This window comes from Salvia splendens, unplaced genomic scaffold (assembly GCF_004379255.2).
Source record: "Salvia splendens isolate huo1 unplaced genomic scaffold, SspV2 ctg725, whole genome shotgun sequence".
In the NCBI taxonomy this organism is placed as follows: Eukaryota; Viridiplantae; Streptophyta; class Magnoliopsida; order Lamiales; family Lamiaceae; genus Salvia; species Salvia splendens.
Genome location: NW_024599395.1, coordinates 7,805 through 19,159, shown reverse-complemented (window position 1 = coordinate 19,159; position 11,355 = coordinate 7,805). Strand labels below are relative to the sequence as shown.

At 40.0% G+C, this 11,355-nt stretch overlaps 2 protein-coding genes and 1 pseudogene across 3 annotated transcripts; 2 read left to right on the top strand and 1 right to left on the bottom strand.

The window, feature by feature from the left end:
- The first annotated feature begins 1,895 nt into the window (after positions 1-1,895).
- LOC121791109 lies at positions 1,896-4,269 on the top strand (annotated as a pseudogene).
- A 26-nt stretch (positions 4,270-4,295) lies between these two features.
- On the bottom strand, positions 4,296-5,745 carry LOC121791110 (glycine cleavage system H protein 2, mitochondrial-like). Its single transcript, XM_042189147.1, has 3 exons — positions 5,591-5,745; positions 4,974-5,233; positions 4,296-4,759 (listed from the first exon to the last, which is right to left on the bottom strand). The coding sequence occupies exons 1-3, from the start codon at positions 5,664-5,666 to the stop codon at positions 4,616-4,618; spliced, it is 480 nt and encodes a 159-aa protein (XP_042045081.1). The 5' UTR covers positions 5,667-5,745; the 3' UTR covers positions 4,296-4,615.
- Positions 5,746-8,225: 2,480 nt separating this feature from the next.
- LOC121791111 (protein NARROW LEAF 1-like) lies at positions 8,226-11,047 on the top strand. Of its 2 annotated transcripts, none has more exons than XM_042189149.1 (5): positions 8,226-8,609; positions 9,015-9,490; positions 9,559-9,702; positions 9,787-10,027; positions 10,116-11,047. In XM_042189149.1, exons 2-5 carry the CDS (start codon positions 9,029-9,031, stop codon positions 10,976-10,978), a joined length of 1,710 nt encoding a protein of 569 aa, XP_042045083.1. In that variant the 5' UTR covers positions 8,226-8,609; positions 9,015-9,028; the 3' UTR covers positions 10,979-11,047. The 2 variants fall into 2 exon arrangements, with proteins under 2 accessions (XP_042045083.1, XP_042045082.1); XM_042189148.1 differs by having other exon boundaries at positions 8,231-8,527.
- Positions 11,048-11,355: the final 308 nt, after the last annotated feature.

Genomic DNA, 11,355 nt, shown 5'->3' with positions numbered 1-11,355 from the left:
TTTGTTTAGAACATGTGGAAGTTTTTTAGCCCAATGGAAAAGTCAGCAGAAGTGGATTTGGGTGACTCTTGAGGGTGTGTGTATGGTATTGTTCAAGCTAGGGCTTGGCGTTGTGAAGGGTAAAATAGACATAGTGGACGCGAGGAGGTCGTGGGTGTAGGAACCGGTAGTGGAGACATTGTTTTCTGGAAGAAAAGGATAAGTTTTGAGAGGAGTCGACATAAAACAAAGAGAAGAGAATAGAAAAGTTTTGATTTTGTGAAAAATGGAAAATCAATTTCATTTTATACATTTATGACCACAAAAATAACATTGTTTTGTCTTAGTACATTCCAACTCATCACTTCAGACCCAAATGATATTGTTTTCGTCCATGAGCGCTCTCCAACATGCACATAAGATTTTATTTAAGCAAAGAGAAAATGACCACAAAGTTAAAATTAATGACTTTTCTGCCTAGTTTATAGAAGACATATTTAAGATACTATTATAATTAAAGTTTGTGATTTTAGAGGTTAATACATATACCAATTTTTTTTATTATTCGAACAATTAAATTTTCCATTTTAAGCAATTAAGAACCTCCACAATACATACCTCATATTTCAGTCATAGCTCCAGTTTTCAGTTGTCACATTATCATTTTTCATTTTAGCCACAACACATAACTAGCTCACACACCACCACAAACATTTTGACAATTATATCATTTAAAAAATAGAAACTACTTCATACAACATTGCTTAAAAATGAAATTTTTATAATTTAAAATTTAAAAGTATAATTAAAAACAACATAATTTAAATCATTAAAACTAAAATCTGATTAAGCCCAACTTTTTTTCTGAGCCTTGTGATCATTTTTTCAATATGGAGGCACTCGGTCTTGGACAACGTCGAAGGGTCCATAAAATGGTTGACTTGTATGTCTGAAACATCATCACTTCCCCAATAAAATGACTGACTTGGATCACTTGTGGGGAGAGGTGCATTAGGCGGTGTAGTTGTCTTCTTGCCCTTCCTCTTTGTTGCTTTATAGGCCACGGAGCGAATGTCGAACCGGACATCTGCACAGTGTGTGTTGTAAATGAAATTAGGGTGTTAAAAGTAAACAAAAATACTGAGCGTCGAGCAGACAGACTCTGAGTCGGGTGGGGGTGGAAAGGCGGGGTGGCTGTGTCGTTTGATCCCTGGATGGTCACTGACCACAGCATAAATGACGTGTGTTCAAGTTTTTGGTTAAATCAGTCGTTGCATCCGTTACATGTGCAAATGATTTCGATGTCAATGGATTTGGGGTGCAAATCGTAGGAAAATTAAGAAAATTGATTTTATTTATAAATATTAAAAAAATAAAATAATGTCGTTTAATGAATAGGTCGGGGAATACACCCTTAACATTCCAACGTGCCTCATCAAATCAATTTTGGGCACCTCATTGATTTGGTGGTGAAATTGGCAATCCTCGCAATATGTATGATGATGATATTATTTGTTAACATCAAAGGTTGCGGAATTTTTTTAAGTAATTAAATGCTATGAGTAGCTTACCGTCATTAAATAACACAATTTCCTCTAGAGAAAAAAGAGTGTATGGTTAATAACAATAATATAAGTATGTGTTGTATCGGTTAGATTGACAGACCCCATTGTTACAAATTATCTATCTAAGATTAGATTAAACTATTTCTATCTAGAATTAATTTATAAAATTTAATCCTGTAAATCAAACACCATACAAATTCTGAGAATTAATTTAGTTTGTCATCCAATATATGCGTAAACCTGAAAATCAAAATTCTCTTAATTCCACTCCCATATTTGTAGCACCACTCCGGTTTGCCGCTGCAACAGAACATAATCTGAGACCTCCGGCATCTGGAAATTCAAACCATCCAGATCGGCGATTCCCCTATTCTTCCAATTCCGATCGCAACGCAACAGTGATGGTCGCGCCCTCCTCCGCCAATGAATCTCCGCCCCAAACTCAGATCGCCGCCTTCTCCGCCCGCTGCCTTTCCGCCGACCACCACTAAATCCACTCCGCCGAAAATGCCCCGCAAATCTCTCCTCCGACCGACGCTCGTCCTCTCCTCCCTCCTCTCCCTCCTCGCCTTCTACTCCTTCGTCCTCCACACTCCTCCAACTACACAAACGGCCACTTCAATCGACAATCGCAATGCCCTCCCGCTCCAGCGCTTTTCAAAGTGAGGATTTATATGTACGATTTGCCAAGGAGGTTTACGTACGGCGTGATCGAGAGCTACGCGAGCTGCGCGCGGCGGGGAGCCTGTAGCCGATGGCGCGCTGCTGAATATACCCTGGGAATCAGCACTCCGCCGAGTGGTACCTTTTTTCCGATCTGAACCGTCCGAGTGAAGAGCGGATTGACTCGGCTGTGACTCGCGTGATGGACCCCCGAGGAAGCTGACCTCTTCTATGTCCCCTTCTTTCGCTCGCTGAGTCTCGTCGCTAATCCCGTCCGATCAGCCGCTGCGAACGCCACCGCGCCGCTCCTGATAAGACTGTCTATAGCGATGAGCAAACTCAGGTGCGAATTCATCTCGAATTGATCATATTCAAGGTTAACTTGTACCATTTAATTCGTGTTCAATGCTTTGTGCCCTAATTTATCTTGATTTGATTGCATTCATGATATCAAATGATAGTACATGTTTAAGCATCTAGTTAGGAGGTCGAGTGATGATATACTTGACTGATGCAGGAAGCTTGATGGATTGGTTGGAGGAACAAATATACTGGAAAAGAAATAATGGGTGGGATCATGTGTTCATATGTCAGGATCCCAATGCTCTGTATAAGGTCATCGATAGAGTGAAAAATGGGGTGTTATTAGTTTCAGATTTTGGGAGATTGGCTCGCAATCAAGCATCTTTGGTCAAAGATGTGATTCTTCCCTATTCACATAGGATTAATACATTCAAAAAGGGATGCCGGGCTGGAGAAACCGCAACCTCTGCTATTCTTTATGGGGAATCGCTTTCGAAAAGAGGTAAAAAGATCAATATTGGTTATCCAAATTATGATGTCTAAAGTATTGAATATTTACAATTAGTATGAGTGAATTAAGTACAGAGAGCATCTTCATGTCATATGTTTCTATATTTACACATGCTTCTCATAGAACTGTTTATGATGCCCATGTAAGTGTTAACTGTGTGCGTGCATTTGCGCTGAAGTTGGTTTTATTGTGGATTGAAGGGGTGGGAAGATTCGAGATTTGCTTTTCCAACTGCTTGAGAATGAAGAGGGAGTTATAATCAAAACATGGGGCACAGTCAAGGGAGAGTCGTCGTGCAGCAACACAAGGAATGCATACATCTAAGTTTTGTTTGCATCCAGCTGGTGATACTCCATCAGCTTGCCGACTATTTGATGCCATTGTAAGTTTATGCGTTCCTGTTATTGTCAGCGATTACATTGAGCTGCCTTTGAAGATGTGATAGACTATAGAAAGATTGCCATTTTCGTTGATTCCACCACTGCAACTAAACCTGGACACTTGGCCAAGTTGCTGAGAAAAGTCAGGCCGGAGAGGATTTTGAAGTTCCAAAAGGAGTTGCTAAAGGTATATTTCAATAGATTAGCTTCACCTTGCATGCTGAATAAGTCCTTGAAACTGGAGATCAAATTAAGATTATTTGCAGGACCAGTTGGAATATTAAAAACTGGTGCTTAACACTTAATTTACCTGCTGTAGCGGTTAGTGAGCAAGGACTGAGTTCAGGAAAACACATGCTGCGTGTGTAAATCGAATGAGCTTTGCATGTGATTCCAATGTCAATCGAATGAGTTTACTTTTAGGTTGAGCATAAGGCTGCATATTACTTTTCTCAGTTATGGAAATTCATCATGGTAGTTGGATTATTATCCTTATAAACAAGCTTTTTACACTCCACTTTCTTCTTTTATCGAAGTAGTGCTTCTACTTACGAGGCTGCACTTGCTCGATCATTGAGTCTCACTAAGCTCTTTCATCGTATTCAGGTAAAGAGGTACTTCGAGTATGAAGATCCAAATGGGACTGTGAAAGAAATCTGGCGGCAGGTTTCTCAAAAGCTGCCTCTTATAAAACTTATGAGTAACCGTGACCAAAGGATTGTGCTGCGTGATCTGACTGAGCCTGACTGTTCGTGTATCTACTCAAACCTGACTGGTGTACGCACAACTCTATGATGTTACTCGGGGTTCATTTTGCAGATTAGAAGCAAACTTGGTGTCGAATTCCATTTTACGTTGGAGGAGTTGCTAGTTTAGGGATTCGGTATTCATATATTCTTGATAAGGACTTGGTTGTTGTCATTGATCTTGTGATGTAACTAGAAGAGATCAGTTTGTACATTATTACACAGAAAACCATAGCTACCAAAATGATTGAATATGTTTAACTTATCTTAGCAATATTGGATTAGAAAATAAAATACCTAAACCTAAACATTGGTGTTTGTAGGTAGCTTTTGTGGTTGATTTTCTTTTCAATCAAATGAGGAAATAGACAACTAAGGCACTTCTTCACTTTCATATTTGCTTGATATTTGACCCTAATTTGCAGCCATCAATGGCTGTGGAAGATCTTCATTTGACCCCAAATTCTATCAATGGTTAGCATCTTCTTCTTCTTCTTCTTCTTCTTCACAGAACTTGGAGTAGTGTTCAGGGTCCATCAAGGTTTTCACTTCTTCACCGTTGGCTATCTCTACCTTCACGATCCATCCCTTCTCATAAGGGCTCGCGTTCATCTGATCCAAGGACGGGGAAGATCATAAGACATGACATGACTATTTCAAATTTTATAAGAACAAGAAAACATCCCAAACTCATAACTAAGACGAGCTAATCCATCTATGATCTCAGATCACGAAAGTGTATGTGAATGAACTCCACAAGCAGAGAGACGTGACATGAAATGCAGCCGAACTTGAGTCAACAATGAGTTTGACGACTAAAACTCACCAATCCAGGAGAGCCGGTGAGCTCTGTGTTGACCTCAACCACTCTACCCGAGATGGGAGAGTTGACATCGCTCGTTGATTTCATGCTTTCAACGGTAGCAAAACTCGTTCCCTGTTTTAGTTGAGCTCCCTCGTCGGGCAGTTGGACAAATATGACATTGCCCAAATGGTGTAGGGCATGATCACTAATGCCTATAGTAACACAATTACCTTCAACTTTCACCCATTCATGAGATGAGCCATACTTTAGATCATCCCTCACTGCCACACAAACCACATTGATGATCATTATAAATCTTAAACACCCAAAACCATTACATTTCTTGATTCACTAATTGGGAATATCTAAGCTGGTTTCCTAGTTAATTTCTTGATTGGCTATAATACAATTACTCTCTAAATTCTACAGTCCAAAGATTCCATCATTCCATATCAGCTAAGCTAAGTGTAATCAAGAATTTAGAAGGAATTTACAACTCCATAAACCCCTTATAAACAATCCCAATTACAAATATCAATCATTCAACACACTTGTGATGGAAAAACAACAATCACCCACAACATATTATCACAGATAAACACAAAAATTAGGGGCATCAACTGCAAATTTTGACATACCAGTGGCAAAGCCTCTATTTTGAGCGGAGATTTTAAGGTATGAAGCGAGCCTTGTCGCCCACGATTTCGAAGCCATGTTTTTACATTCACTAAAGATCGATCCCCGCTATTAAAATGTCACAAATGGAGTATGATTTATCCCATTTTTTCCCTTTTCTTTTTCTACTCTTCTTTAACATTTACAATCTTTTTCTACTCCTCTTTAACATTTTATTTAATAAAATTATAGAATAATTATATTTCTTCTGGTGTGTATTTTATAAATTAGGAATAAGATGATCAAATTTATAAAATTAATGAAGTTTATTAATTAGATCATATGCGCGTAATCCAAAAGTGAAATGATTGAATAATGAATAGTAGTAGAGTATAAGACCATCCACAACGCGTCTCGCGCCGGGCTCGCGTCTCGTCTCGGAGAGACGAGACCCCCGCGAGACGCATTGCAGCGGCCATCTCGTCTCCAGCTCGCGACCGTCTCGTCGCGTAGCTCGTCTCGGAGAGACACGAGACGAGCTGTCTCGCCACGCGCCCGAGACACGTGGCACGTCCCCATGCGTGCGTGACGCCCACTCGCTGGCCCGCGAGTGGGCGTCGTCATTGATGACGCAATAATTCATTTTTTTTAAAAAAAATCGATTTTTAATAAATTTTTTTTTTCAAACGGTAATATTACCGTTAAATATTTATTTTCATTTTTTAAATTTTTAATTTTTTACTCTATAAATAATTCTATTCCATACTCATTTCAAACACAAACACACATCTATTCCTCTCAAATCCTCTCTATCACTCCAATTTCCATCTTCAATCAACTCAAACAAATGGATCCTTTTGAGCAAATGCGCCAATTAATGGAACAATCACTCGAAGAAGATCGACGACGAGAGGCGGAGGAAGCCGCACCACCCCCACGACGCTCCCGGAAGTACATCAATCGGAACCGGGAGGAAGCCGCCGCACGGTTAGTACGCGACTACTTCTGCAATAATTTTAATAAAGTGTGTTTGTTTAAATTGAATTGGGTTTTAAAAAAAATTATAAATTAAATTGAATGAATAGTAATTAAGAGACGATATAGAGACGGTTAAGAGACGGAGCGTTGCAGGTTCCGTCTCTTAGTTAAGAGATGGAGGAAAAAAGGACAGTGGGGCCCTCAAATAGTGCTCAAATAGTAGTTAAGAGACGGTTTAAGAGACGGTATAGAGACAGCGTTGTGGATGGCCTAATTCTTGAAAGCCAATCATAGAGTATGAGGAAAATGCAAGACAACAATAGTTGATTACATCAATTCAGCCAATCATAGTTGATTCGGCTTGAACTTGGGCTATCCATCAAGGCAGGCCAACCCAGCCCAATCTAGTCGGCCCATATTGGGTTTGTGTAATATTGAATTGGGTTATAGGCTTATAGGTTTGGTCAGTTGATGCCTCTTGAATCTAGATGATGAAAGTCCTACTCTCTCTACTTTCTTATTTTACCACTTATATATTAAAATTAGTGTCCAACCAAATATTCATACTTTTCAGGAGAGTATAATGATTATGATGAATGATTGGAGTCAACTATAGAGGTAAACTATATAACCAAATGTTTATATTTTTGATGAATGAAGGAGTAGAGTTAACTATAGAGTTAAACCATGTAATGGGTGAGCATTCGATTGTTGATTACATTGGGAGAATGGAAGCATAATGGTTCTGAATCAGCAGAGTAAAGATGTAATAATGATATTCTCTTTTGATAAGTTGTTGATGTCAAAGGAGAATCGATAGTGATATTGTTGATACTAGTACCACCATTTTTTACCAATGTAAGAATTGCATCGATTAAAAGTTTTCGTCTGAGAAAAAAATCTTAGAAAATTTACATTGCATATTCGCATAGTCGTAAAGAATATCTTTCAATTATTCGTCTATGGATTGGATTTTTGTTGAATGGAAAAATAATAATTCAAGAGATATGGTTAGTATATGGTGGCCCACCTTCCTAATCTCCAATATTTCAATGCCCATAAATCCCTAATCAACTTCTCATTATATGTTTCTTGAAATTAGAGGAGGACCCCACTTTCATAATGATTTTATAATTGACAAAAATGATCCAACTGGCTTCACCCTCCTCTGTCTCCCTCCATCTCTCTCTCTCTCTCTCACACAACACACACACGGTGGAGATAGTTGAAACTTGAAGAAATAGTGAGTATTTTAGATATCAAGAATTGTTCCAAACAGAATAAAAAAGAATCTTTTTCAAGGTTGAAGGATTGTTGATCACAAACCATCTTCTCCAAGAGTCCATGAAAGGGGAAAATTAATTTACCTTGTGAAGAGAAAAGAGCAAGCTTTAAGGGAGCAATTGTGTATGGGTTCTTTCTCCAGAAGAAGACGTACTACTATTATGAATGGAATCCAAGACAAAAAAATGATAAAAATAAAATCTTGAACCCCTCTCTTTCTAATCCAACATTGTTCATCAATAGTAATTGAAAAAAATGATAAAAATCAAATCTTGAACCCCTCTCTCTAATCCAACATTGTTCATCAATAGTAATTGACCAACGTGTGCTATCATTTGATCACTCATATCATGAGTGGTCTTAAAAGCAAGACTGTGCAAGATTGATTGTGACACCAGCAACGCCGGCCAAGAACCTCATTATTGTCAATACACACTCCTCCTCTTCTTCAAATAAAACTATTGTGATAACATTTGTACTACCCTTCCATTTTCCCAAATAAAGTTTTCCCATTTGTCCCCTCTCTCCCCCTCCCTCTCTCTCACACACACACACACACGGTGGGACTTAGAATTTTGCAGTGAATAGTCTCAGATGCACTGAGCTTCCCTTCATTAACTCCCACTGGTGTTGTGATTCGGATCCATTCTTAATTCCCAAAATATGATTGTGGGAGAAGATGAAGCCTCTGTGTTAGGGTATTCAATATTTTCTTGCCGTACACAGCTCATCTTTGCATTATTTTCTGTATTTTTGGTTGATTATTGCTCGATTCATGAGGTAGGGTTTTAGATGATTCAGCTGTAAAAGCAGATACTATATCGAATCTCTGTTATTCTTAGTTTCATTGCAGCAGTGACTTAGTATTATTCTATGAAAGAGTTTCTCATTTCATCATTTCTCTCATAAAAATTCAATCTTGGCAGTTGTTTGCTTTCCTCTGATGAAGTGATGATTATACTAAGATAAATGGGCTTTATTCTGTAGGTTCTGTTTGTGATGCTATCGCTCTTCAAATTCCATTCAATTTCTCAAGACTGTTGTCTCTTAATTGCTTATGTTGTCAAAATTTAGGATATATGTTGCTTGGTCACACCATCCCTAGCATTTAGCATTAGCATTTTATTGCCATTTATATATATGGCGTGTTTGATTGATTCCTGATGAATGGTGATCTTGTTTCAGTTGATAGAGGTTGAATGGATTCAAGTGCACACAACTCTGGTTCCTCAGAATTGGGTTTGGATTTGGAGAGGGAGTATGATATCAATCTCAATCTCCCCGGTTCAAGTCCACCGCCATTGCAGAGCTTCACTGCAGCAGGCTCCGAGAGCAATGCAGCTTACTTCTCGTGGCCGGCCTGCAGGATAAGTGATGCAGCAGAGGATAGAGCACATTACTTTGGCAATCTTCAAAAGGGAGTTTTGCCTGAGATCCACGGTGGGCGCCCCACCGGGTTGCAGGCCACTACCTTGCTCGAGCTGATGACTATTAGGGCGTTTCACAGCAAGCTTCTGAGGCGGTTTAGCCTCGGTACAGCCATTGGGCTTCGTATCCGGAGGGGCTCTTTGACTGATATACCAGCTATACTTGTCTTTGTTGGTAGAAAACTTCATAGGGAATGGCTCAACCCTGCTCAATGCCTACCTACAGCTCTTGAGGTACTTTGCTTCAAACTTGATCAAGATCTCAACTTTCTTGGATATCTTCTTCATGATTGGTTTTGTAGGGACCTGGAGGTGTTTGGTGTGAAGTTGATGTGGTCGAATTCTCATACTACGGAGCGCCTGCAGCTACCCCGAAAGAGCAATTCTACACCGAGCTAGTAGATGGATTTGGTGGGAGTGATCCATGCATTGGATCTGGTTCTCAGGTATTCTTGCAACACCTTCTAAACAGATTTGTGCATGTTGTTTGTTGTACGGTTCAATAATCGAGCCCTCCGTTGCATTGGAAGGTTGCTAGCCAAGAAACTTATGGAACATTAGGTGCAATTGTTAGAAGCAGAACAGGAAATAGGCAGGTTGGTTTCCTCACAAATAGGCATGTAGCTGTGGATCTTGAATTCCCAAGTCAAAAGATGTTCCATCCATTGCCACCAAGCCTCGGACCGGGTGTCTATCTAGGCGCAGTCGAGAGAGCCACTTCCTTCATAAGCGATGATCGTTGGTATGGCACTTTTGCAGGAACAAATCCAGGTACAATAAACAAAAACACTCCTTTTTCTTTCCCTCCCTTTGGAGATTCTCATCTCTGATATAGACGCTAATTGGTCGTGTCATGTAGAGACATTTGTACGTGCTGACGGCGCCTTCATCCCTTTCGCGGAGGACTTCAACATGAGGAACGTCACAACGCTCGTGAAAGGCATAGGCGAGATTGGCGAAGTCAACAAAATCGACTTGCAGTCTCGCGTGGAGAGCCTCGTTGGGAGGCAAGTTGTGAAAGTTGGGAGGAGTTCGGGTTTGACAAGTGGGACTATAATGGCCTATTCTCTCGAATACAACGACGAAAAGGGCATGTGCTTCTTCACCGATTTTCTCGTTGTTGGAGAGGATCAGCAAACCTTTGATCTCGAAGGTGACAGTGGCAGCCTTATACTGCTAACCGGCACCAATGGCGACAAGCCCCGCCCCGTTGGGATCATCTGGGGCGGGACAGCCAACCGGGGTCGTTTGAAGTTGAAAGTAGGCCAGCCTCGTGAGAACTGGACCAGCGGAGTTGATCTAGGCCGCCTCCTTGATCTCCTTGAACTTGATCTCATCACTTGTGCACGCGGCCTTGAAGCTGCGTTGCAGGAGCAGAGGAGTGCATCGGGTGCACGGGACTCAGCTTCTTGGCCTATAGAGTGGGGCGCGACCAAGGACAAGTCGGAAGACAACTATGATGTCCATGCTCTAAGCATTCCTCAGGCTTCTAGTGATGATGATTCGACGCCATTGTTTAGGAACGACGAGTTTCACATCGAGAGTCGCCTTGAGGCAGCTCCGGTGGTCGAGCATCAGTTCATCACGAGGTTCTCGGGCGAATCTCTGGTGAACCAAGAGGAGAGGGAGAGTGAGAATGCACAAGAAATATGTGTTTCTTTGCAGTTAGGTGAACCAGAATGTAAGAAAAGAAAGCTGTCCGATTCGCCTAACTCAAACTAGAAGCATGTTTTCTCATGAAATGGATCCTCTGATACGGTAAAATGCAAATAATATCCAATCTATTTGACATGTCCCTTTCTTTATCTAATTTTTCACATATAAAAATAAATACACAGCTACATTCATTTAAACTTGTGAATGCATCAGCTAAGATTAATTTTTAATTAAGAGTTGTGCATAAGTAACTAAAGTATTAAAGAATAATGCTACTTCATGACTCCTTTTATATTAAATTAATTTAATCCATATTATCATAGACATAAAATACATAATTTCACCCATAGATTAAGATATTTTGATAATTAGGTCAGTTAACTCTGAAAAGAAAAAAGCAGCCAAAAACTTGAATTTGATCAGAAAAAATTTGTGTACAGTCA